Below are 24802 nucleotides of genomic sequence, written 5' to 3' on the forward strand. Positions count from 1 at the left end.
CTATGTCCCCTCGTGTTTGCCATCACCATCCGAGGAAAAAGACTCTCACTATCCACCCTATCTAACCCTCTGATTATCTTATATGTCTCTATTAAGTCACCTCTCCTCCTGCTCCAACGAAAACAACCTCAAGTCCCTCAGCCTTTCCTCATAAGACCTTCCCTCCATACCAGGCAACATCCTAGTAAATCTCCTCTGCACCCTTTCCAAAGCTTCCACATCCTTCCTATAATGCGGTGACCAGAACTGCACGCAATACTCCAGGTGCGGTCTCACCAGAGCCCTGTACAGCTGCAGCATGACCTCGTGGCTCCGAAACTCGATTCCCCTACTAATAAAAGCTAACACTCCATATGCCTTCTTAACAGCCCTATTAACCTGGGTAGCAACCTTCAGGGATTTATGTACCTGGACACCAAGATCTCTCTGTTCATCTACACTACCAAGAATCTTCCCATTAGCCCAGTACTCTGCATTCCTGTTACTCCTTCCAAAGTGAATCACCTCACACTTTTCCGCATTAAACTCCATTTGCCATCTCTCAGCCCAGCTCTGCAGCCTATCTATGTCCCTCTGTACCCTACAACATCCTTCGGCACTATCCACAACTCCACCGACCTTCGTGTCATCCGCAAATTTACTAACCCACCCTGCTACACCCTCTTCCAGGTCATTTATAAAAATGACAAACAGCAGTGGCCCCAAAACAGATCCTTGCGGTACACCACTAGTAACTAAACTCCAGGATGAACATTTGCCATCAACCACCACCCTCTGTCTTCTTTCAGCTAGCCAATTTCTGATCCAAAGCTCTCAATCACCTTCAACCCCATACTTCCGTATTTTCTGCAATAGCCTACCGTGGGGAACCTTATCAAACGCCTTACTGAAATCCATATACACCACATCCACGGCTTTACCCTCATCCACCTGTTTGGTCACCTTCTCGAAAAACTCAATAAGGTTTGTGAGGCACGACCTACCCGTCACAAAACCGTGCTGACTATCGCTAATGAACTTATTCTTTTCAAGATGATTATAAATCCTGTCTCTTATAACCTTTTCCAACATTTTACCCACAACCGAAGTAAGGCTCACAGGTCTATAATTACCAGGGCTCTTTGCCTTTTCTCTCTATCCTTGTGCATGTACGTATGAGTGAGGTTGCAATCATTTCTGGATTTGTTTAAAAAAAATGTTTTTGAAAATGGCAGGTCTTCTCAGTTGTCTGCTTATTTGACCCTAAAGATACTTGGGGACTAAAGCGTCATTTTAACAAAGCACGGTTGTCGTCAGTTGGGAGATAAACAGTGGGAACCACCCACACCCCTTACCACCTGCCCATAATAAACATAATACCACAACTCTGGCGTAACCCATAATTGATTGACAGATTTGTTTTCTGTCAGCATCAACAATGTAACATTTGCAAATGTTCAAAATGACCTCCAGCCAGCTCGGACTTGTTTTCACAATGAAAGCAAAATGCTGCAGATGCTGGAAATCTGAAATAAAAACAAAGTGCTAGAAATACTCAGGTCAGGTAGCTTCTGTGCAGAGAGAAACAGAGTTAACGTTTCAGGTCTGTGACCTTTCATCAGAACTGGCAAAGGTTAGAAAAGAATTAGTTTTTAAGCAAGTGAAAGGTGGATTGCTGGGGATGGTGGGTGAGGTTGGGGAAGAGAACAAAAAGGGTGGGAGATCGGGCAGAGGGCAGGAGAGATTAAATAAGAAAACAGTCATGGGACAAAGGCAAAGAGTGTGCCAATGCTTGTGGTCAAAAACAAAGCATTAGTCCAGAGAGAGTGTTAATGGCAGAATACTGAGCAGCTCTATTTACATGAAAACAGGAACATGGTTTAAAAAATAAAATAATTTTATAAAAAAAATTACAAAAAGGCCAGTCCTGCTTTGAAATGATTGAACTCAATGTTCCGTCTGCAAGACTGTAGAGTGCCTAATCGAACAATCAGGTGCTGCTCCTCGAGCTTGTGTTGATGTTCACTGGACCACTGCAGCAGGCCCAGGACAGAAATGTGGGCGTGAGAGCAGGAGGGTGTGTTGAAATAGCAAGCAACTGGAAGCCCGGGGTCATGCTTTCGGACTGAGTGGAGGTTTTCTGCAAAGTGGTCACCCTATCTATGTTTGGTCTCCCCAGTGCAGAAGCAACTGCACTGTGAGCAGCAAATACAGTATACCAAATTGAAGGAAATACAAGTACATCGGTGCTATACCTGGAAGGAGTGTTTGGGGCTTGGATGATGAGAGAGGAGGTAAAAGGGCAGGTATTACACCACCTGCGATTTCATGGAAAGGGGACAAGGTGTTGGGGGTGATGGAGGAGTGGACCAGGGTGTCGCGGAAGGAACGATCCCTTCGGAATGCTGAGGGGAAGGGAAGATGTGTTTGGTGGTGGATCACGCTGAACCTGGCGGAAATGGCAGCGATGATCCTTTGGATATGGAGGCTGATGGGGTGGAAAGTGAGGACAAGGGGAACCCTTTCCTGGTTCTGGGAGGGAGGGGAAGGGGTGAGGGCAGAAGTGTGGGAAATAGGTTGGACAGAGTTGAGGCCCCTGTCAACAACTGTGGGGGGATTCCTTGATTGAGGAAAAAGGAAGACATGTCAGAAGCGCTGTTGTGGAAGGTTGTATCATCAGAACAGATGCGTCAGACAGAGAAACCTGGAGAATGGGATGGCGTCCTTACAGGAAACTGAGAGGAAATGTCGGCAAGGTAGCCAGGGAGTTGGTGGGCTTATAATGAATATTAGTAGACAGCCTATCCCCAGAGACAGAGACGGAGACAGAGAAGTCGAGGAAGGGAAGTGTCAGAGATAGACCATGTAAAGGTGAGAGAAGGGTGGAAATTGGAAGCAAAGTTGATGAGGTTTTCCATTCGGGACGAGAGCAGGAAGCCACACAGATACAGTCATCAATGTACCAGAAAAAGAGGTGAGGGAGGGGGTCGGAGTAGGACTGGAACAAGGAATGTTTGACATATCCCACAAAAAGACAGGCATAACTAGGACCCATGCGGGTACCCATAGCAACACTTTTTATTTGGAGGAAGTGAGTGGAGTTGAAGGAGAAGTTGTTCAGCGTAAGAACAAGTTCAGCCAGGCGGAGGAGGGTGGTGGTGAATGGGGGCTGGTTGAGTCTCTCTTCAAGGAAGAAGCGGAGAGCCTAAAGACCATCCTGGTAGGAGATGGCGGTGTAGGGAGATTGGACATCTGTAGTGAAGGGGAGGCGGTAAGGGCCAAGAAACTGGAAATTGTCAATGACGTTGGGCGTCCGAAGAGTCTCAAATGTAGATGGGAAGAGACTGGACTGGGGAGAAAAAATATAGTCATGATAGGAAGAAATAAGTTCAGTGGAGTAGGAACAGGCTGAAAGGATGGGTCTGCCAGGACAGTCCTGTTTGTGGATTTTGAGAACGAGGTAGAAGCAGGCTGTCCGGGATTGTGGGACTATGAGGTTGGAAGCTGTCGAGGGAAGATCTCCGGAGGAGCTGAGGTCACTGACAGTCCTGGAGACAGTGGCTTCATGTTTAGTGGTGGGGTCATGGTCTAGGAGGAGGTAGGAAGAAGTGTCTGACACATACCCCTGCTCTTATGCTTTCTGTCTTTGGCCTGCTGCAGTATTCCAGTGAACATCAACGCAAGCTTGAGGAGCAGCACCTGATTTTTCAATTAGGCCGTCTACAGCCTTGCGGGCTGAACATTGTGTTCAATAATTTCAGAGCATGACTGACCTTTTTTCAAAAAATATTTTATTTTTAACCGTGTGCCTGTTTTTCATGTAGACAGGGCTGCTCATTATTCTGCCATTAACACTCTGGACTAATGCTTTGACTTTGTGAATGGATGTTAAAACAATAAAAAAGATGTGCTTGTGAAATTAAGTTATACAACCAATCACCAGCTATAATATTGGTGGGCAGGTTGTGAGATGTGCCTTTTGCCAATTGAAGAGGTCAGTGATTATCAAACAAAGTGAAAGCTCCATCACCTTACAGTCTGGACTCAGTAAGGCTATTACATGAAATGTTTGCTTGGGTTTGAGTTGCACTGATGTATTTGGTGTGTTGGCCATTCACGTAAATCTTAACATTTCCGCTTTTAAAGGTGTGTGAAGGATAAAAGTAAGATTACCTACCTTTGCTATGGTTCTTCTCAATTTGAAATATCATTTGTACGCTACATACTTTTCTAGCCCTGCTGCTTTTAATTTTGATTTGGTATGTTTTTCTAATTTTCTTGTAGCTCAGATCTCGACACATGCCACATTATCACGAACACTACCATGTGGATTGTTTTGCGTTATACTTGGAGCACAACTCTGCATGATTGGGTTTGCCAAGCTGTAGGGGGCTTTCTCCACAGGGGTCATATCATAACCTTTCACAACAGAACATTATCTACTGTCTCCTGATCCAGTGCTATCGCTGGATCTGATGCTTCATCCTTGGGCCCAGTATACTCCAAGATCCATGGCAGGTTGGCACCCTTTGAACTAGGCCTTTAGAACCCAGAAAAACCCTGCAGGGGTTTCTCTTCCTTCGGCTTGATATTTGTCTCTTCAATATTTTTACAAAGCTTAAAAAAACTTATCGGAACAAGAATTGAGCCAGAGGACAGGATTAGATAAAAGCAAAGTAGTTATCTCTACCTATAAGAGGACCAACTCAAAATGATACATCTATCATATGTCGCGGACTTGTCTTATTTTTTTCTCCTGATTTTAAAAAAACTGCCTTTAAGACCATTTTTTTTAACAAGTGCACCTTTAAGGGAGAGAAGATTCTAGAAATCTGGAGATCCCGTGTACTGCACCTGCATTTTTGGTTACCCTGAGCAACAGCAGTAGAGAGAGAGGCTACATGGGATGATGTGTCCATTTTGACTCTGTGGAGCTGGCAGGGACTGGTCTGAACCAGTTAGTTCTGAGAGACTTTTTCCACGAGGCAATCTGAAGAAGGGAGCTGTTTTTATTCTCTCTCAAGAAAAACTCTACAAAGATACAAGCTGAGTTAATTTCCTGAGCAAGGAAGAAAAGCTTTTCTTTTTCAACAAATTATTTGTATTGCTGTGCTCATGGTTGAAAGAGCTGTTTGATGCTCCTGCAACTGAACTGTGTGAATGCTTATCAAGAAAAGAGTATTTTCATCAAATCCAGATAAAGACTTCGAGTGAACTTTGATTATCTTCACATCAGAAGACCTCATTCATATGAAAGTAAAACGCAAACACTTTACTTATTTATTTTTATTCTTAACAGACAGCTAATCTTAAAAACTACACTTTTTTAAAAAAAAACTAATTGTTATTTTTGAATGTATGTGCGGGAGTTAGATTAAAGTAAGAAGTTATAAGTTCTTTAGACATAGGTTTATCTTAATAGTGTTTAAGATATATTTTTTTAATAGTTAATTTATTGTCTAAAGATACCTGGTTTGGTCTGCTTCATTCTGGCGATACTAGTGTGTTTAGTTTGGCTGTTTTTTTCCGATTTGGTGAAAGCTTAATAATATGCTGCGACCTGTGGAGTGACGGGACTGAATTAACAGTGCGTTGCTCTCGCCAAGGTCGTAACATATTTAATTGGGGGCTCGACCGGGATCAGGATCATATTTAATTGCATCTGGGATCAGAATCAGACTAATTTTAGGGCTCGCATTTGGAATCATTAATTACTCATCTCTGGGATAACATAAATTGGGGTCTTGCGACTGGCATCATATTAATTGGAAACTTGGTTGTTGGGATCCAAATCCAACCCCAATTACAAAAATTAAAGGAATCGGGGTTCTTGTATAATACGGTACAGTCTATACGTAGATTGGCTGGGCAGATGTGTGTAGAATTTGAGAGGATGAAGCAAATTAATATTGATCGTTGGATACGGGCATTAAAGATGGAAACCACCTATGAGAACCTTTGAGGGTTGATTCTCTCGGAGGACTTTAAAACGTCCATTCCTTCAGTAGTGAGAACTTGTGTAGATAACCTGAAAGTTTTGGAAATTAGGCAAGTAGCAGAAATTGCTGGTGTTGTCGAGCTGGTGAATAAGCCAAAATCTTTTGTCCATCACCCCCATAAACCTGAGGATAGGAAGTGGGAGAGTGAAAGGAAGGCAAGTAGCTGGGGACAAGAAGGAACAGCTGGGAATTCCCCACGATCACCACCTCAGGTCAGTAAGGAAGGTGCTGAGGGTAGAAGTGAGGTTCGCAAGCTGAAGTGTTATCATTGACACAAAATGGGTCATCTTCGTTCAGAATGCTGGAAATTGCAAGGTAAACCCATAGGACTTGTTGGAGTACGCAAAGCTAGTGCAGAGGAAAAGACTCAGAGTATAGCAGACCAGGCTATAGCTTTAACGGCAGCTGTAAAACCAGATACAAAAACTAAAGTGAGTGTAGAGTTTAAGAATAAAATGCCCAAAACCTCAAGAATTTTTGTCAGAGGGGAAGGTAACTCCAGATCCTGTGAGGCAGCAAAACCTGTCATTATACTCAGGATACAGGAGTCAACCCAAACGCTCTTGCTGGGGAAAGATATAACGTTTGCACCAGAGAGTGCCTTTGAACGCTAAAGTTTTAGTTAATGGAATTGGCGGGGAGTATATACCCGTACCTTTATATAAAGTACGCATAGAGAGTGACTTACTATCTGGGATAGTAACTGTCAGAGTTATCCACCGTTTGCCAGTAGAGGGAATCTATCTACTCCCAGGAAAAGATTTGGCTGGATCAAAAGTATCAGTTTCTCCTATAATTACAGAGGAACCAAGTGAAGTTAGGGAAACTGAACAATTACAGGAACAGGTTCCAGGAATTATTCCTGCTTGTGTAGTCACCTGAGCAATGGCTAGACAGGATCAAATGTTGGAGGTAGAAGTGGCACCACAAACAGCCAAGTATCTGAAACCTTATTTGGGGTTTTAGATAATCCAAATCAGATGTTTATCAGATCTTCTGTCATTGCAGCATAGCAAGCTGATCCAGAGATATACCAAATAGCACAGATGGCTCTGACAGAAGCTGAGGTGAAAGGAGTTCCAGAAGGCTATTGTATGGCAAACGGGATTTTGAGGAGGAAATGGAGACTGCCTCATAGACCTGCGGACAGTTGTTAAACAGATAGTGGTACCACCTAAATATCGCCAGGGATTATTAAGGTTAACACATGACATTCCTCTAGCAGGACATGGGGGAAATTCAGAAGACTAAATCGCGCATAAGCAAACATTATTACTGGCCAGGTCTTACAAAGGATGTGAAACAATTTTATAGGACATGCCATACATGTCAAATGGTGGGAAAACTGCAATCTACCATAAAACCAGCACCACTAGTTCCCATACCAGTGATTGAGAAACCATTTAGCAGGGTATTAGTAGACTGTATAGGACCCTTGCCAAAAACAAAAGCAGGACATCAATACATACTATCATGGATATGGCTACTCGATTTCCAGAGGCCATTCCTTTGAGGACAATTACTGCTAGAATAGTAGTAGAAAAGTTAACCCAATTTTTATGAAATATGGGTTACCACTTGAAGTTCAATCAGATCAAGGTTCTAATTTCATGTCGAAGATATTTCAAGAAGTCATGGGCAAATTGGGGATTAGACAGTTGAAATCTTCAGCATTTCACCCACAGTCACGGGAGCTTTAGAGAGATACCACCAAACTCTAAAACATACCGTCACGAATATCCACATGACTGGGATAAAGGACTAGACTTCCTTTTATTTGCCACCAGAGACTCACCAAATGAGTCTACAGACTTCAGTCCTTTCGAATTGGTTTACGGACATGAAGTAAGAGGTCTTCTAAAACTCATAAAAGACAGATTCTTGGAACAAAAGAATGAACCTTCGATGCTGAACTATGTATCTGTGTTCCGGGAAAGGCTTACGAAAGCTTGCGGTGTGGCTCAGGAACACCTTAAAGCATTCCAAGCCAATATGAAAAAATGGGCAGACAAGAATGCAAAAGCTCGTGAATTTCAACCAGGGGATGAAGTATTGGTGTCGTTACCGTTACAGGGAGAACAATTAAAAGCACAGTTCAGTGGCCCATATAGAGTGATCAAAAGAGTGGGTAAGGTAGATTACTTGATTGAAACCCCTGATTGGCGCAAGAACTGGTTGTGTCACATCAGTATGTTAAAGCAATCTTATCACAGGGAGGAGGATAAGCCAGTACAGGTATGTCAGGTAATCAGGACTGTTGAGAAGGAAAAAGATAGTGAGGATGAGGCAGAAGCAGGCCTAGAAAATTCTCTCATTGAACCTCCAACTATCAGATTTGCGAACACAGAATGGCCAGGAAAATTGCACAACATGCTTTTGTACTTAGAAGCAAAACAACGTGAAGGCCTAACCAGGTTTTTCACAACCTTTAAAAGAGTTTGTAGGGCTAAGCCGGGATGTACAACCTTAGCCACACATGATGTGGATATAGGGGAAACCGTTCCTTTAAAACAACATCCTTACTGCTTGAGTCTGGACAAACAGGCTCAAGTGAAAGCAGAGATCCAGTACATGCTGGAAAACAATTTGATCAAACCTAGTCAAAGCAGCTGGAGTTCACCAATAGTTCTAATACCTAAACCTGACGGGTCAACCTGGTTTTGTATAGACTGTAGAAAAGTCAATGTGGTAATGAAGGCAGACTTCTACCCAGTTCTGCATTTAGAAGACTATCGACAGAGTGGGCAGTGCTAGGTTTCTTACCAAGATCGACTTGTTAAAGGGATACGAGCAAGTTCCTTTGACTCCTCGAACCAAAGAGATATCAGCTTTTGTAACACCAGACGGTCTTTATCAGTGTCAGGTGATGCCATTCGGGCTAATAAAATGCGAGCCATTTTTCAAAGATTAATGAATCAGGTGGTAGCCAGTGTTCCCAACTTTGTAGTGTATCTCAATGATGTACTAACATACAGTAACACTTGGCAAGAACACTTAAACCAACTAAAAATTTTGTTTAATAAGTCTTGGACTTAGTAATAAATCAGACAAAAAGTGAATTTGGAAAAGCAAGAGTAACTTACTTTGGACACATGTATTGCCAAAAACAGCAAAGGTAAAAGCCTTAGCAGAGTTCCCTATCCCTAAAACAGGAAATAGAGGTTTTTAGGGATGTGTGTTTTTTTACAAGAAATTTGTATGGAAGTTTAGTACTGTGGCTGCTTCATTAACTGATTTGCTACAAAAAAAAACAAAGTGGTATGGTCAGATGAATGCCAGGCAGCTTTTGAAAAGCTAAAGGTAATCTTAACTAATGAACCAGTGTTGGCTGCTTCAAATTTCGCTGAACATTTTAAAATAGCGATCGAAGCTAGCGACCTGGGGGTTGATGTAGTTTTATTGCAGCATGGCAATTGTGCATAGAGAAGCCAGTAGGGTACTTTTCAAGAAAACTAAATTGCCATCAAAAAAGTATTCCACTGTGGAAAAAGAAGCATTAGGACTTTTGCTGGCTGTCAAACATTTTGAGGTAAATGTCCACCAGGACTATAAAGAAATACTATTATACACTTACCATAACCCATTAATGTTTGTGGAAAAGTTTAAAAACCGAAATGCTAGAATCTTTAGATGGAGTTTGTTACAGCCTTATCTAAAAGTTGTCCATATTTCAGGGAAAAATAATGTTATCGCTGATGCTTTGTCATGAATTTAACTATGTTAACTCATAGATGGCAATGGTATAAAGTAAATGCTATAGATTATTAGAGTGAATGGTGCGTGAATGCGAAAAAAGGTAGTGTTTTTTCAATTTCTATTTTTTTTGCACCAGAATGAAACACATTTTGGGAATGGCATTTCATTTTGCCAAGGGCGGAGTTGTCACGGACTTGTCTTATTTTTTCTCCTTGGATTAAAAAACTGTGTGTGTGCCTTTAAGACTGTTTGTAAAAGAAAAAACCTTTTAAGGGAGAGAAGATTCTAGAAATCTGGAGACGGTGTACAACAGCTGCATTTTTGGTTACCCTGAGCAATGGCAGTAGAGAGAGGTCACATGGGATGATGTATCCATTTTGACTGTGTGGAGCTGGCAGGGACTAGTCTGAACCAGTTAGTTCTAAGAGACTTTTCCAGGCAATCTGAAGAAGGGAACTGTTTTGTGTTCTCAAATTCTACAAAGATACAAGCTAATTCCCTGAGCAAGGAAGAAAAGCTTTTCTTTTTCAACAAATTATTTGTATTGCTGTGCTCATGGTTGAAAGAACTGTTTAATGCTCCTGCAACCGAACTGTGAATGCTCGTTAAGAACAGAGTATTTTCATCAAATCCGGATAAAGACTTCGAGTGAACTTTGATTATTTTCACATCAGAAGACCTCATTCACCAGGAATGTAAAATGCAAAAATCTTATTTATTTTATTCTTAACAGACAGCTAATCTTAAAAAAAAACTTTTAAAGACCAATTAATTGTTATTTTTGAATGTATGTGCGTGCATGTGGGAGTTGGATTAAATTAAGACATTATAACATCTTTTGACATAGGTTTATCTTAATAGTGTTTAAGATGATTTTTTATTAAATAGTTAATTTGTTGTCTAATGATACCTGGCTTGGTCTGCTTCATTCTGGGGTTACTAGAGTGTTTAAATTTGGCTGTTTCTTCTGATTTGGTGAAAGCTTAATAATATGCTGTGACTTGTGGAGTGATGGGACTGAATTAACAGTGCGTTGCTCCCGCCATGGTTGTAAGACATATACCACACAAGATCAAGAAATCTTGCATGACTTCAGGAAGTATAATACAGCTGAAAGCATTGCTTTCTGATTTCTTCCAGATGCAGGATGGGCCTATCCTTAAATTGTATGTTTAAAAGAATAGGAGACAGAAATAGGTAATCTTATAATAATGCAGTTTAATAAAGTAACAGTGTTCAATATTAAATTTATTGGCTTTGAATTATTTTCTCTCAGAATGACTCCGATTTTCTGAACACAATCCATGAAGCCTATCTACAGATTCTTCTAAAGAATGTAGGTAATATCAAATTGTGAAGAAACAAGCTACGTTGAACTACAGGAGTAACATGTCTCCACAAGTATAAATAATTCAAATTGTTGCTGTGTTTAGCAGCGTGATACTGTGAGAATGCAACTTTACTTTGCAATATTAATGGTCTTGGTTTCTACATTTATATTTTGTGATCAGTCTTTGTTTACATTGCCAAAGTATTACTGTATTTCCAATTTAAATAGCGTAAGCACTTCTGTGAAAGTATTTGGCAAAACAGAGTGTGTGTATATGTAGGTAGTAACATCCTACTTTTTGATGCCTTAAAAGGTACAATGTAGTTAATGAGCAATAGATATTTTCTGTTGAGCCTTTTGATTTCTATAAGAAACATTTATAAAATGACTTAGTTTTACACAACCTTTTGGAGTTTGTTCCTTGTTTAAAAACTTCTCAATTGTTTTGTCACCTTTTAATGCATAAAATAAGCATTCTGTGGAGTTTTCTGTTTCAAAAATACAACACAGTCTGCAGTGTTTTAAAAGCAACAATATATTTTCATTGCTTAGATGCAGAGGAAAGTGTTTTAATCACGATTATTTTAAACAGATTTTCCAATTAACTAAATTTGAAATGTTATACAATTTTGTATAGAAATGACAGACAACTTGTCTTATGAATAAATACATAAGATATGAATTGCAAGGTACACCAAACACTGAAAGTCAACCTATAGATGCAACTAAATTCCCTTGCAAACTATCAAGTTTCTGCTAGTCAGCACTGACCCTGAATGTTTATTTTGTCATGCAGATCTAATTATAGCTTTAAGAAACAGCAATAATGAAATAAGCAGAGTTCAAAATTGAACCATACTCTAAATTAAAATAAACTTGAACATTTTTGCATATTTATCTCAAAATAATTGTGAAGGCAGGAAAATCTGATGACACTTTCTTGCCCTGGGGCCAAATTTCTACCCCATATTAACACTTGTAGACAGACTGTGACTGCTTTACGTGTAGTTGGGTATGTATAAATCAAAAATGAATTTCTCATGCTAGCTATGGAAATGTGTAAGTTTGCATGAATAGCCAAAAAACCTTAATTCTCCAATCAAACTGCCTATTTTTTTTAAAGTCATTTGTAGTCACTAATTCTGAAAACAGTTAACTGGCATACCATGTTGCAACTTAAGTTTAAAATTAATCAAAGCTACAAATCAGAGTGTGTAGGTACTAGAGAAAGATTTTCAGTTTAAGAGATGATGGGAACTTTTTTTTGTAGTTAAATATTTAATTAGTGACTGTCTATTCATATTGGTGTCTTTTTGCATAATGCCAGTATATTACTGTGAAAGTCAATTTGATGGTGAAACAGAAACTTCAGCTAGAAGAATATTTAGCTGCATGTATGTCAGTGCTCAATAAACTAAAAACATTTTATCACATTGGTGTCACCTTCTTTAGTAAAATAAAATCCAACGCTTGGATCATTTTCCTAGTGCTGTACAATGATTATGGCTTGCTTCTTGAGATAAATTTAGGCAGGTATTAGTTCTGATAATTTATCGATTTACTAATTAAAGTTAACTGATATCGCTCTACTACATGCCTGTTGTTTGTAATAGACTGGCAAATATAACTTTTTTTAATTTCAGTTCAAATTTACTTTAAACAATATGGTTGTTTTCTTTATTTTTTGGTTAACTTTCCTCCTGTTACTTAATCTTTGTATGTCTCCTCCCCTTTCCTGCCTCTCCCCTTTCCCAGCACAATTACTCTTTAAAAAGAGGAGGCAATATGTTGCCAGGCCCCTGCTGATGCTGAACGGTAATCAGCCACAATGGAGACCTTGCTCCATATAGGAAGTGCCTGTACTCAGCACCTTTGCCTTAATGCTAAGCTAAGATCAGGGATGTACCTTGTGGAGATTTGGAACCATGTTTAAACGTCTACAACACAACATGTCAGCTCATCATTCTTAATACTTAACTTCACAATTTACTTGCGGTTTGCTTTGTATGTGTGGAATGTACGCCATGTTAGTGGATTTTCACATCTTATGTACTTTTTTTAAAAAATAGCTATTCTGTGGATCAATGAGTATTTTGAACAAGTACATTTTTTTTGTAATTCTGCAAGTATATTTTTATAATAAATAATTTGTGTTTTTTAACACAATCAAATTGCATTGGTTCATGAATTTTTGTAATAAGCAATGTATGATAGATTACCTGTGCATGGTCCTGTGAATTCTAACTTGTCAGATCTCCAATTTTGTGTCAACACAGATGTCAGTGGTATTCTAACTCTAGAATTGGGTCAGCGTTCTGACTCCCCACCACATGTCAAGTGGTGTGAGGCTACTTCCAGTTTGGGATTGACCCTGAATGCAGGATTGCAGTCCAGTGTGAACCAAAGTTTTAAATGTTTGCGAGTTTAATTTTGAATGTTTTCAATCTTCTCGCCGGCTCTTATCTCACATTAAAATTTAATTGTCTGGTGAGCACAGAGTTCTATTGCCACAGAGCAGGTATGAAGTATGACCAGCAGCATAATTCATATCTGTGAGCTGCACACTACAATATACAAGTACCATTCTGAGACATTTATTATAACAATTCTCCTTTTGTTATAATTAATGAGGTATGATTAACTGGACTGCCAGATAGATGTGATGAGATCTATAAAAGTTCTTATTTTTTTTTTTTTAACTGCAGTTGGAACATTTTCTCTAATGGACTTGTTTATGTATAAACAATTTTGCTCCTATAAATACCACTTGCACATAAGCTAATTTAGGGAGAGCACTAGCTGTCATTATTTTGTGACCGATCACATGTCACTACACAATCAATGAGCTTTACTTGGCACAATGTGTGTATTAGTGAATCTTGCACTCTGGTTTCTCTTATTTTCATAAAATAAAACGAAAAGGAAAGCAATGACTTTAGGAATGTACTACTTTAGTGCTGTAGTTTTACTGATGTATACTGACTTGATTCCCTTAAGTGCCATACAAGATAAACAATGGTGCACGGATAATGCACAGTCATCACAGTATAAAAGAAACTGGTGCAAAGCCATACCAGGGAGGTGGGTTTTTATTTTACAGAGAACTGTCTAGTGGCGCGTTAGTACATTTAATGATTAAAAAGAGCTGACTATCTAATTCCTTGTGTTTAAGTATGCATGCATCCTGATTGAACAGTAATGCAAACAGACAGTGAAAACATGGTTTTCCACTCTGACAACTAGAAACACAGCTGGTAGTGCATGTCTTGCTTTGCAGAATAAAAATGATATAAGCTTGAATGCTCTTTGCTGGGAAACTTGTTTTCTTTATGCTTCATATGAATTAGTGCAGAATTTGAATTTAACAGATTTGGGGGGTGACCAAGGGTGATTTTGTTGTTGTATGTCACATACTAGTGGGCAATGTACTCTCTAAATGGTAAAATTGGAAGAAATTCCATCCCTCACATGTTTTCTCAAAACTTGCATGATCAAGCCACTTTGCTTGCTTTTGATTCATACAGTCCCCACTTCCTCAGTTCTGATTGGCTCAAAGTAAAACAGCAGCGAATCAGCAAAGTGTGATGGTAAATGTGACATTACAGGAAACATGCAAATATGCAAGATTTGTGATATACCAGGGCATCTTCCATGGAGTTGCTCTTGGTGTCTTTCTTGCCTGTGGGTCAGCTTTATACTGATTCAGTCTGCATCTCTTGCTTCTCCCCTCTGTCATCTTTTGGTGGGTGGATGGATGGATGGCATGATGCAGTGGAGAAAAGCTACATTTTCCACTGGTGAGTTCGCGTAATCCTCAGTGCCCACTGATATACTACCTTATACCTGCCACTTCCACTTCTTGTCCCACTTCTCTATCCTTTTCCATCCCATCACCTCTTTGCTCCTATTGCACCTCCTACCTCTCCCTTTTTCCCTTTACATTATACATTTACCCCGTCATCTCTGCTTCCCATTCCCTCACCTCTCGTCCCCCCATCCCCAAGCTGACCCCAAAGCCAAAAAACAGAAAATAGTTTTAAATCAATTGAAGTCCTATAAATAGAATAAATCACTATACATGCTTCATTGTAAAAAAAAAAAAAACCACAAATAGCACATTTCCCATCTTAGTGACGAGGGCAGTGAGACCGTGAGTGGCTTGTGCAGACAGGCCAATAGGTGGATAGGCAAAGGTCCAGCATCGCGAATGGACCAGCCAGGCATACAAGCATATGGATTGAGTTTCTGTGAGGAGGCGGAGGACAGGTGCACAGTGGATGGGATGAGGAGTGGTCCAAGGCCTTGAATAACCAGCATAAATATGAAAGAAATATATGTTTAAATAAACATACACTTCCCACAGTGCCACGTAGACGAGCTGAACTGGAAATAGAGCCTGGAGGAGAAGCAGTTCCATCTAGTGTTTGGAGAACAGAAATACAAGTACTGTGGTAAGCACACACGCCTTGTATTTATAAAGTGATACTCCGATATTACACCCAAGCATAATGGAAAAGCATGACACAGAAAATGAGTGTGACGAATGGGAACTACATATGAAATGCAAGACTTTCAATATATTACAGAACTGACTTCCATTTATGTGCATCCCAAAATCTTCCACATTGTCTACTAGATGCCAGTGTCATAGCTACACTGGAACAGCTTGGCTTGTAGAGCAACTAGCTATGGTGCACATGTTTTCAGCACTACAGTGGGATGTTGTCAGGGCCTGTAGCCTTTGCTGTCTACAGTATAGTTTGATGTTTCTTGAATACCACTTTGCTGTGATCTGTTGGTTATGAAGCTGCTTTGTTCCTGGCTATAGCCTGTAGCTTGGGATGTAGGAGACCACCATGTTGTAGCTTCACAATATTTTTTTTTCTATTGGTTGAGTGAGTGGTCAAAAATCTGGTAGATTGAGTATAATGTGGGAAAATGTGAAGTTGTTCACTTTGGCAGGAAGAAGAAAAAAGCAGCAGTATTACTTAAATGGAGAACGACTGCAGAATCTAAGTGTTCTAGTGCATGACTCACAAAAAGTTAATATGCAGATACAGCAAGTAATAAAGAAGGTTAATGGAATGCTATCCTTTATTACGAGAGGAATTGAAAATAAAAGGATGTTATGCTTCAGTTGTACAGGGAATTGGTGAGACCACATCTCGAATATTGTGTGAAGTTTTAGTCTCCTTATTTAAGGAAGAATGTAAATGTGTTGGAGGTGGTTCACTAGATTGATACCTGGAATGAGTGGATTGTCTTATAAAGAAAGGTTGGATAGACTGGGCTTGTTTTCACTGGAGTTTAGAAGAGTTAGGGGAAGACTTGCTTGAAATATAAGATCCTGGACAGTCTTGACCAGATGGATGTGGAAAGGATGTTTCCTCTTGTGGGCGAGTCCAGAACTAGAGGGTCACTGTTTTAAAATTAAGGGTTGCCCTTTTAGGACAGAAATGAAGAGAAATGTTTTCTGAGGGTTGTACAACTTTGGAACTCTACCTCAGAAGGTGGTGGAGGCGGAGACTTTGAATATTTTTAAGGCAGAGGTAGATTGATTCCCTTGCTTAACAAGAATCTAAGGTTATCGGGGGTAGATGGGAGTGCGGAATTTGAAACACAAACAGATCAGCCATGATCTTATTGAATGGCAGAGCAGGCTCCAGGGGCCGAATGGCCTACTTCTCCTATTTCATATGTTCGTATGTATGTTTCTCAGTCAGAGATATGGTGCTGTTCCTGGCATGCCCTTCTGCACTCTACATTGAATCAGGGTAAGTCTCCTGCTGGATGGAGATGGACAAATGAGGGAGGTTATAGATTGTGATGCTACTGATGGCCCAGACATGAATGCCCAATTTTGGACTCCTAGATCTGCCCAGCTTCACACAGCAATAGTGACATGCAGCATGATGGAAGCTGTCCTCTCCTGAAGGATTATGCAGTTCATAGATGTATCTGACAGGTAGGTTGGTCATGATTCCTTCCTTCTCTTGGTTTCCTCACCACCTGATACAGACTTAATATGATCTAGCGTCAACATTGAGTTTCTTGGGCCACTGCCAGGTCATTGTATATACTTAGGGATAAGGATGATGATTGAGGAGTCTGGGATGTTGACTGAAAGATGTGATTAATTACACACAATTATATTCGGCCGATGGGTCTGTTTAATTTTTTTTGCCCTGTTCTTTATGAATTTGGTAGCAATTTGTTTACAAATGGCCTGCTAGGCCACATGACAGGAGTTAATTGTAGGTAGGGGTGGCAGGCATTAATGTACCAATTGGCTTTTTACAATAAATCCACAAATTGGCAGAATTATTGAATTATTCAATTTCACAACTTGGCATAGTGGGACTTGAATTTATAATGCCAGGGTTCCTAGTCCAGTGCCATAACTACTATGCTACTGTATTATTTAGAGGGAGTACTTGAACGCGTTAAAACACATCTATCTTACAAACATCACATTGTGGTTCAGTTAGTAAATTTTAAAATTATAAATCTGCAAACCCAAAACTACATGTATACTTATTTTACGTTTTCAGTTTTCCGACTATCTGCACAATCTGTTACTAGGAGCGACTAATGTATTGAAATCTGGAATTTCCACTGATCAGTTTAATTCAATAAAAGGTAATAAGGAAAACCACAGTCTGACCTAGCAATGTCAGATTTAAAATATTGTAAAATAAAAGTAAATTTAAAAAGAATCCTGAGAAGTTAATGAAATTAGAAAAACATTGAGCCTTGGAACAATAATTTTTGGGAATAAAAAGAAAACCATTTCTGCAGCATATATATAATTAACCAAATACACATCAATACATAGCTATCTCGCTATTGATTGAAGCCAGCTACAACAACAACTTACATTTATATAGCGCATTTAACATAATAAAATGCCCCTAAGTGCTTCATAGGAGCATTATAAAATAAAATGACTGAGCTACATAAGGAGATATTCGGTCTGATGACCAAAAGCTTGGTCAAAGATGTGGTTTTAAGGAGTGTATTAAAGGAGGAAAGAGAGGTGGACAGATTTAGGGAGGGAATTCCAGAGCACAGGGCCTAGGCAATTGAAGGCATACCCACCAATGATAGTGCAATTAAAGTCCGGGATGCTCAGAAGCCCAGAATTCGATGAGTGCAGATATTTCAGAGGGTTGTGGGGCTTGAGTAGATTAGAGATAGGGAAGTGCGAAGTCCTGGAGAGTTTTGAAAACGAGGAGGAGAATTTTAAAATCAAGACAGTGCTTGACCGTGAACCAATGTAGGTCAGTAATCACAGGGATAAAAGGTGAATGGAACTTGGGAGTTAAGACATGAGATCGTCCAAAATTCTGCTGCCCAGGTTTACGGAGTGTAGAATGTGGGTTGTTAGCCAGCAGTGCGTTGGAATAGTCAAGCCTCGAGATAACAGGCATGAATGAGGGTTTCAGCAGGAAATTAATGAGATGGAGGTGGAAATAGGCTGTTTTAGTGATGCCATGAATATGTGGTCAAAAGCTTATCTCGGGGTCAAATGTTGCACTAAGTTTGTGAACAGACCGGTTTAGTCTCAGACTCTTGCCAAGGAGAGGGATGGAGTCAGCTAGGTACTGGTGTTTGGAGCAGGGACCGAAACAATGGTTTCAGTCTTCCCAATATTTAATTGAAGGAAATTTCTGCTCTTCCAGTACTGGATGTCAGCTTAGCAGTCTGATAATAGCGACAGTAGAGGAGTCGAGAGAGGTGTTGGTGAGGAAGAGCTGGGGGTCGTCAGCATACATGTTGTTACGACCAGGTGAGAAAGGTGTCTAGGGTTCCCTCTCAGCCTTCACCTGGTCTTACCTTAACAGGGTTTAATTCTTAAAACGCTGTTTTTAGCTCCCCCTTAAGAACATAAGAAATAGGAGCAAGAGTAGGCCATTCAGCCCCCTCAAGCCTGCCCTGCCATTCAACCAGCCCCAGACCTCAACTCCTCTTTCGTGCCAGCCCTCAATTCCCCGATATTTCAAAAATCTATCTACCTTCTCTTTAAATACTTTCAGTAATCTAGCCTTCAAACATTCACTACCCTCTGAGAGAAGAAATTCTTTCGCATCTCAGTTTTAAATGAGTGTCCCCTTATTCTGTAATTACGTCCCCGAGTTTGAGATTCCCCCACTAGTGGAAACATCTTCTCAACATCTACCCTGTCAAGCCCCCTCAGAATCTTGTATGTTTCAATAAGATCACCCCTCATTCTTCTAAATTCTAATGAATAAAGGCCTAACCTGTTTAGCTGTTCTTGATAAGTCAACCCTTTCATCCCAGGAATCAGCATGGTGAATCTCTTTTGAACTGCCTCCAATGCCAGTATATCCTTTCTTAAATATGGGGACCAAAACTGTACACTGTACTCCAGGTGCAGCCTCACCAACACCCTGTACAGTTGTAACAATACTTCCCTATTTTTAAACTCCAACCCCCTAGCGACCCGGGTTCAATTCTGGGTACTGCCTGTGCGGAGTTTGCAAGTTCTCCCTGTGACCGCACGGGTTTTCACCAAGTGATCCGGTTTCCTCCCACAGCCAAAGACTTGCAGGTTGATAGGTAAATTGGCTATTGTAAATTGCCCCTAGTATAGGTAGGTGGTAGGGGAATATAGGGACAGGTGGGGATGTGGTAGGAATATGGGATTAGTGTAGGATTAGTATAAAATGGGTGGTTGATGGTCGGCACAGACTTGGTGGGCCGAAGGGCCTGTTTCAGTGCTGTAGCTCTAAATAATAAATAAATAATAAAGGCCAAGATTCCATTTTGCTGCCTTAATTACTTGCTGCACTTGCATGCTAACTTTTTGTGTTTCATGCACAAGGACACCCAGATCCCTCTCTGCTGCACTTTTTTGTAGTCTCTCTCCATTTAAATAATAGTCTGCCTTTTGATTCTTCCTACCAAAGTGCATGACCTCACACTTTCCTACATTAAACTCTATATGCCAAGTTTTTGCCCACTCACTCAACCTATTTATATCCTCTTGCAGATTCCTTATGTCCTCATCACAACATGCTCTCCCACTTATTTTTATATCTTCAAATTTGGATATATTACACTCTGCCCCCTCCTCCAAGTGTTTAATATAGATAGTAAATAATTGAGGCCCGAGGACTGATTCTTGTGGCACTCTACTAATTACGTCTTTCCAACCTGAAAAGGACCCATTAATCCCGACACTTTGTCTTCTGTGAGTTAACCAATCCTCAATCCATGCTAATGCATTACCCCCAATACCATGAGCTTCTATCTTGTGCAATAATCTTTTATGTGGCACCTTATTGAATGCTTTCTGGAAATCCAAATACACTATATTTACTGGTTCCCCTTTAACAACTCTGTTTGTTATATCCTCAAAGAACTCTAGCAGATTTGTCAAAAAATCATGTTGACTCTGTTTGATTGCTTGGTGAATCCTTGTTTACCGCTTTCCAATTATGAGGCAAAGAAACCAGCACAAACAGGTTTTCTTAGGTTTAAAGAAGAAACGTTGAAATTTATTAAACTTAAACTGAAACTTTAATTTGCTTAACGCCTACGGATAGACGACATGCCCACGTTAGCATGCATACGCAACACACACATGCAGATAGAGACAGAACAGAGCAGAAGAAATAAAATGGAAACGTTTGAGGCAACCTCTGAAGAGGGTTTTTGTTATGGAGCTTCGAGCTCACTGTAGAGTCCTTGATTGTAGGTAGATCTTGCTTTTCTTGGGGCCAAGTATTCTTAAACCTTGTTTGCCATAGGAGACTTTTTTCTCTTGGGGTTCATGTGTCTTCAGTGGATTTGGAGTTCTGTGAGAGAGATGGGAGCAGGCAGATAGGAGTGGCTGTGGCGAGCCAGCCAGAAGAGGTCTTTTTCAGTCCAGGAGCAAACAGACACTGAGTTCAAACGGTTTGTACCATTCAGAAAACCCCAGGTTGCCAAGCAGGTTAGTCATGCGACTAGCTGGTCTGACCACATCTTGGCTCTGAGTATTGTATCATCTCAGGGCTTGGAATGCGCTTCCCTGCCTTCAATGTCTGGTGCTCAAAGTCCATTGTGGGTTAAATGGATAAGTGGAGTAACCTCTCTTGTCCCTATTGATATGTAAATGTCTTCCAGCCAAGTGTCTGGCAGTCCTTGTAACAGGCCTTCTCTTCTTCCTGGCAACAATTTAAAATTTAATGTCCCTGTGGCAAAATTAATATGCCTTAGTCTTGGTAGGTGGGGGCCTGGCAAGACAACGTGAAAATTAATGCTGTGCTTTTGGATGATGTCACTGAGGGGCAGCATGTGGATGAGAAATAGGAGGGGGCCAAGGACAGATCCTTGGGGGACACCTGAGATAATAGTGTGGGAGCAGGAAGAGAAGCCATTGTGAATGATACTTTGGCTACAATTAGATGGGTAAGAATGGAACCAGGTGAAGGCAGTCCCACGCAACTGGACGATAGTGGAGAGGCGTTGGAGGAGGATGGTGTGATCAAATGTATTAAAGGCTGTAGACAGGTCAAGGAGGGATAGTTTTCCTTTGTCACAGTAACATAAGATGTCATGTGTGACTTTGGCCATTTTGGTACTGTAGAAGGGGCGGAAGTCCAATTGGAGGGTTTCAAACATGGAGTACTGGGAAATTGGGCATGGATTTGGGAGGTGACAACATGTCAGCAAATTCAGCACAGCGGAGCAATCAAATTCAGGATGATCTTCGTATATATATTTCAATTATACCTCTAGCCATTTGTATGTGCCGAGTACTGGGGATAAGCTGAAATTGATAAATGCCACTTTTTTGTAGTTGTTGAATGAAAATTAAAAAGTTGTAAAATCTCATCAAAGTCCTGGGAAATTATCAATGTTAAAGCAATTCAGCAAAAAATAAAAATCAGGAGGGTTGTGCAATAAGTTGGCACACTTGCCTTTCACTTCTAGGGTATGGGTTTTGAATCTGATCTTGACCAATGGGTTGTCATGTGCTGATTGCATGAATTCTATCTGGAATAAATTTGGTGCCCTCAAATAAGTTCTTAATAAATATATGATGAAATGCATGCAACATAAAAGCAAATACTGGAATACTTTGCTCATTATGAATCTTTCAGAACACACTTTCAGAGTGCATTTTCTGTGTTAACCATTCTTCAGAACATTTGAATTTTTTTTTAGGTTTTCACCTATGTTAAGGGTATTTTCTCAATTGGTGCTTGATTCATTATGTTATGTAACAAGATGACAGTATCAAAATTTGCTAGCTCTTAAACCTTGGAATGACATTCTTTAAGTTAAAGACTTCATTGATTTAATTGTTTCTCATCAGATACTTGATTTAGTTGAAAGAGAGAAAAAAAATGACTTTGTTAGAACTTTGTACTGATTAAACTACCTAAATTTAACTCGCCTACTTGTTAAGTGGATAAAGTTGATGTGTTGTTGTTCTAGTCATAGTCATCTTTCCCCATGCGAGAGAGACAGTTGGTGATGTACAGCTTGAGGGTCACCACTCCTCGAGCATGGGGCAAGGCAAGGAGGCAGGCCTCTATGAACGACCACAGCCGGTACGGGAATTGAACCCACACTGTCGGCATCTTTCTACAGCATACTCTATGCCGTCTAGGCAACTGAGCTAACTGGGCATTAGGCTGGGTTTCTGGATTACTAGTTTACTACTATGCCACCGTCTCGCCATCAACCACCTTGTTTGTGGTTGATATCAGCTAGAAATACTCACAAGGATACCACACCACAATTGTCCTCAGCTCCTCTGGACTAGGGGATGGAAAAATCACATTGGATTCCCACCCCTGATAGCTATCCAGTGATCCCTGCTAGTAGAACATGCATATGTGAGGATACCATGGGCTTGGATGTGATGTCCCTGTCCCCACCCCCACCCCACCCCGATTCAATAATCTGACTATCTATTTATGCAGGGTACTAAAGAGTGATTGGCAGTTATAGAATTGCAGAAGTTTATGAGAGGAAATTGATAAATAATACCCAAGTATTTAGTAACCCACAAACTGCACATTTGAAATAGTACTAATTTACTTTGTTAGCAAAATAGTGCTAGTTTTTTAAGCCAGACCCTTTTTTAATTTATGCTTGATTCATATAAACATAAATATTCTCTTTCTCATTTTTATAGCGGAAGATGGCTGTCACACTGGCCACTGCAATATGTTAGTTTTAAAAATACAAAACTGAATTTTGAAAATTTATTTAACTCAACAATACAGATGACTAGATTGCTTTCATGGAATTCCTGATGGGAATGTGCAACTCACTTATTTCTGGATTCCTTCAGTAAACAAAACTTTGAAAACTGTAATCTGATGCTATGTATACCATGTTGGTGTTCCAATGAATTGTGCCATGCAAAGATGAGTTATGGGTTCATTCAGTGCCATTAGGAAGATATTAGACAGGTAGAGAATATCAAACAAAATAAAAGCAAAATACTGCGGATGCTGGAAATCTGAAATAAAGACAAGAAATGCTGGAACCACTCAGCAGGTCTGGCAGCATCTGTGGAAAGAGAAGCAGAGTTAATGTTTCGGGTCAGTTCCAAAGAAGGGTCACTGACCCGAAACGTTAACTCTGCTTCTCTTTCCACAGATGCTGCCAGACCTGCTGAGTGCTTCCAGCATTTCTTGGGAATATCAAACGTCAGGTCTGTTGAGGAACATGCCCATGTATTTACCTGTATCAGCAATACCATAACCTTGGCCTGGCATCTAAACAAACACCTGCTCACCCACTCATCTTAGGAATAGTGCATGGCATGTGGAAAGCTTAAAAAGATGAATTTTTCTCTGTGATGAGAAATGTAAATGGTATTTGGATATATCTAGTTCTTTTTGAAATAAAAACAGAAAATGCTGGAAATACTCAGTAGGTCAGGCAGCATCTGCCTTTGCAGTTATAATTTCAGTGTCTGCTATTTTCTTTTTTCGAAATTACTGTGAATATTTTCAATAAGAAAATAAAATTAGAATAAATTATGTACTGTCTTGGTCAACTGTTTGAGTCAATGATGCTGAATGACTGTTGCTGATGCTGTGAATCCACAGTCAGCAATGTCACTGCACTATATTTACTTAAAGGATAGGATGATTCGGTTTTTTTTGTATACCCCTGATTCTTAGCACTCATGTTAACAGCATGTATAGCCTTTAAAAAGTAGGGCACAATAACTTGGTTTTTATCATTGCTATTTTTGAGACAATAAATTTATATAAATATCAGTTCCATTTTGTGTTTTGAGATCTATCTTTTCAGTAAAGTCCCTTGAGATGTTCTTTTACATGAGGCTATATAAATGTGCATTTTATATTTTGACTCGAAGAGGAACTGGTTCATTTTCTGTATTGATTTTAAGGATTTCCACAAAATGATTCCTTGATTTTCTTTTTGTCAGACCATAATTTTTTTTTTACCCAATATTGATTTTCACCCATTTGTTTTGATTTTTTTAAATTTAAAATTCTGTTGTTTCTATTGATTTTGCCTTGCTTTGAACCACAGTTGCTGCTTCTGGTTTCCAAAACATGTGCTTTCTCCTCCAATCCTGCATTCTAATTTCTTCCACTAACCTCGGAGCATCATATGAAGAATGCAAAGCAGTTCTTGACTGAGAAGTAAGAGGATTTCACCATTTCTAAACGACTCAATGAAGTGATATGGTTCTTACCTGCAAATTTTGTTTTCTTTAAGTTATCTGCAGAACAGATCAAATCAGAGAACTTTATGTAAGCTGGCAACATACCAAACCGAATGTCAATGCTGAAAC

General features: G+C 39.9%; 1 protein-coding gene across 5 annotated transcripts in view; it reads left to right on the forward strand.

Annotated features, from left to right (window-relative positions):
• dcp1a (decapping mRNA 1A) overlaps positions 1-13124 on the forward strand; it is a 78332-nt gene extending 65208 nt beyond the window's left edge. For 3 of the 5 annotated variants that reach the window (XR_010976970.1, XR_010976971.1, XR_010976972.1), the window contains one exon: positions 10951-11026. Coding sequence is in view for 2 of the 5 variants with exons in the window: in XM_068051729.1 (XP_067907830.1) it covers positions 10951-11031 (81 nt within the window). In the remaining 3 variants the exon portion in view is untranslated. Of the gene's footprint in view, positions 1-10950 lie in introns of all 5 variants that reach the window. The other 2 variants (XM_068051729.1, XM_068051730.1) reach the window with 1 other exon arrangement.
• Positions 13125-24802: the final 11678 nt, after the last annotated feature.

The sequence above is a fragment of the Heterodontus francisci genome, chromosome 19 (assembly GCF_036365525.1).
Source record: "Heterodontus francisci isolate sHetFra1 chromosome 19, sHetFra1.hap1, whole genome shotgun sequence".
NCBI lineage: Eukaryota > Metazoa > Chordata > Chondrichthyes > Heterodontiformes > Heterodontidae > Heterodontus > Heterodontus francisci.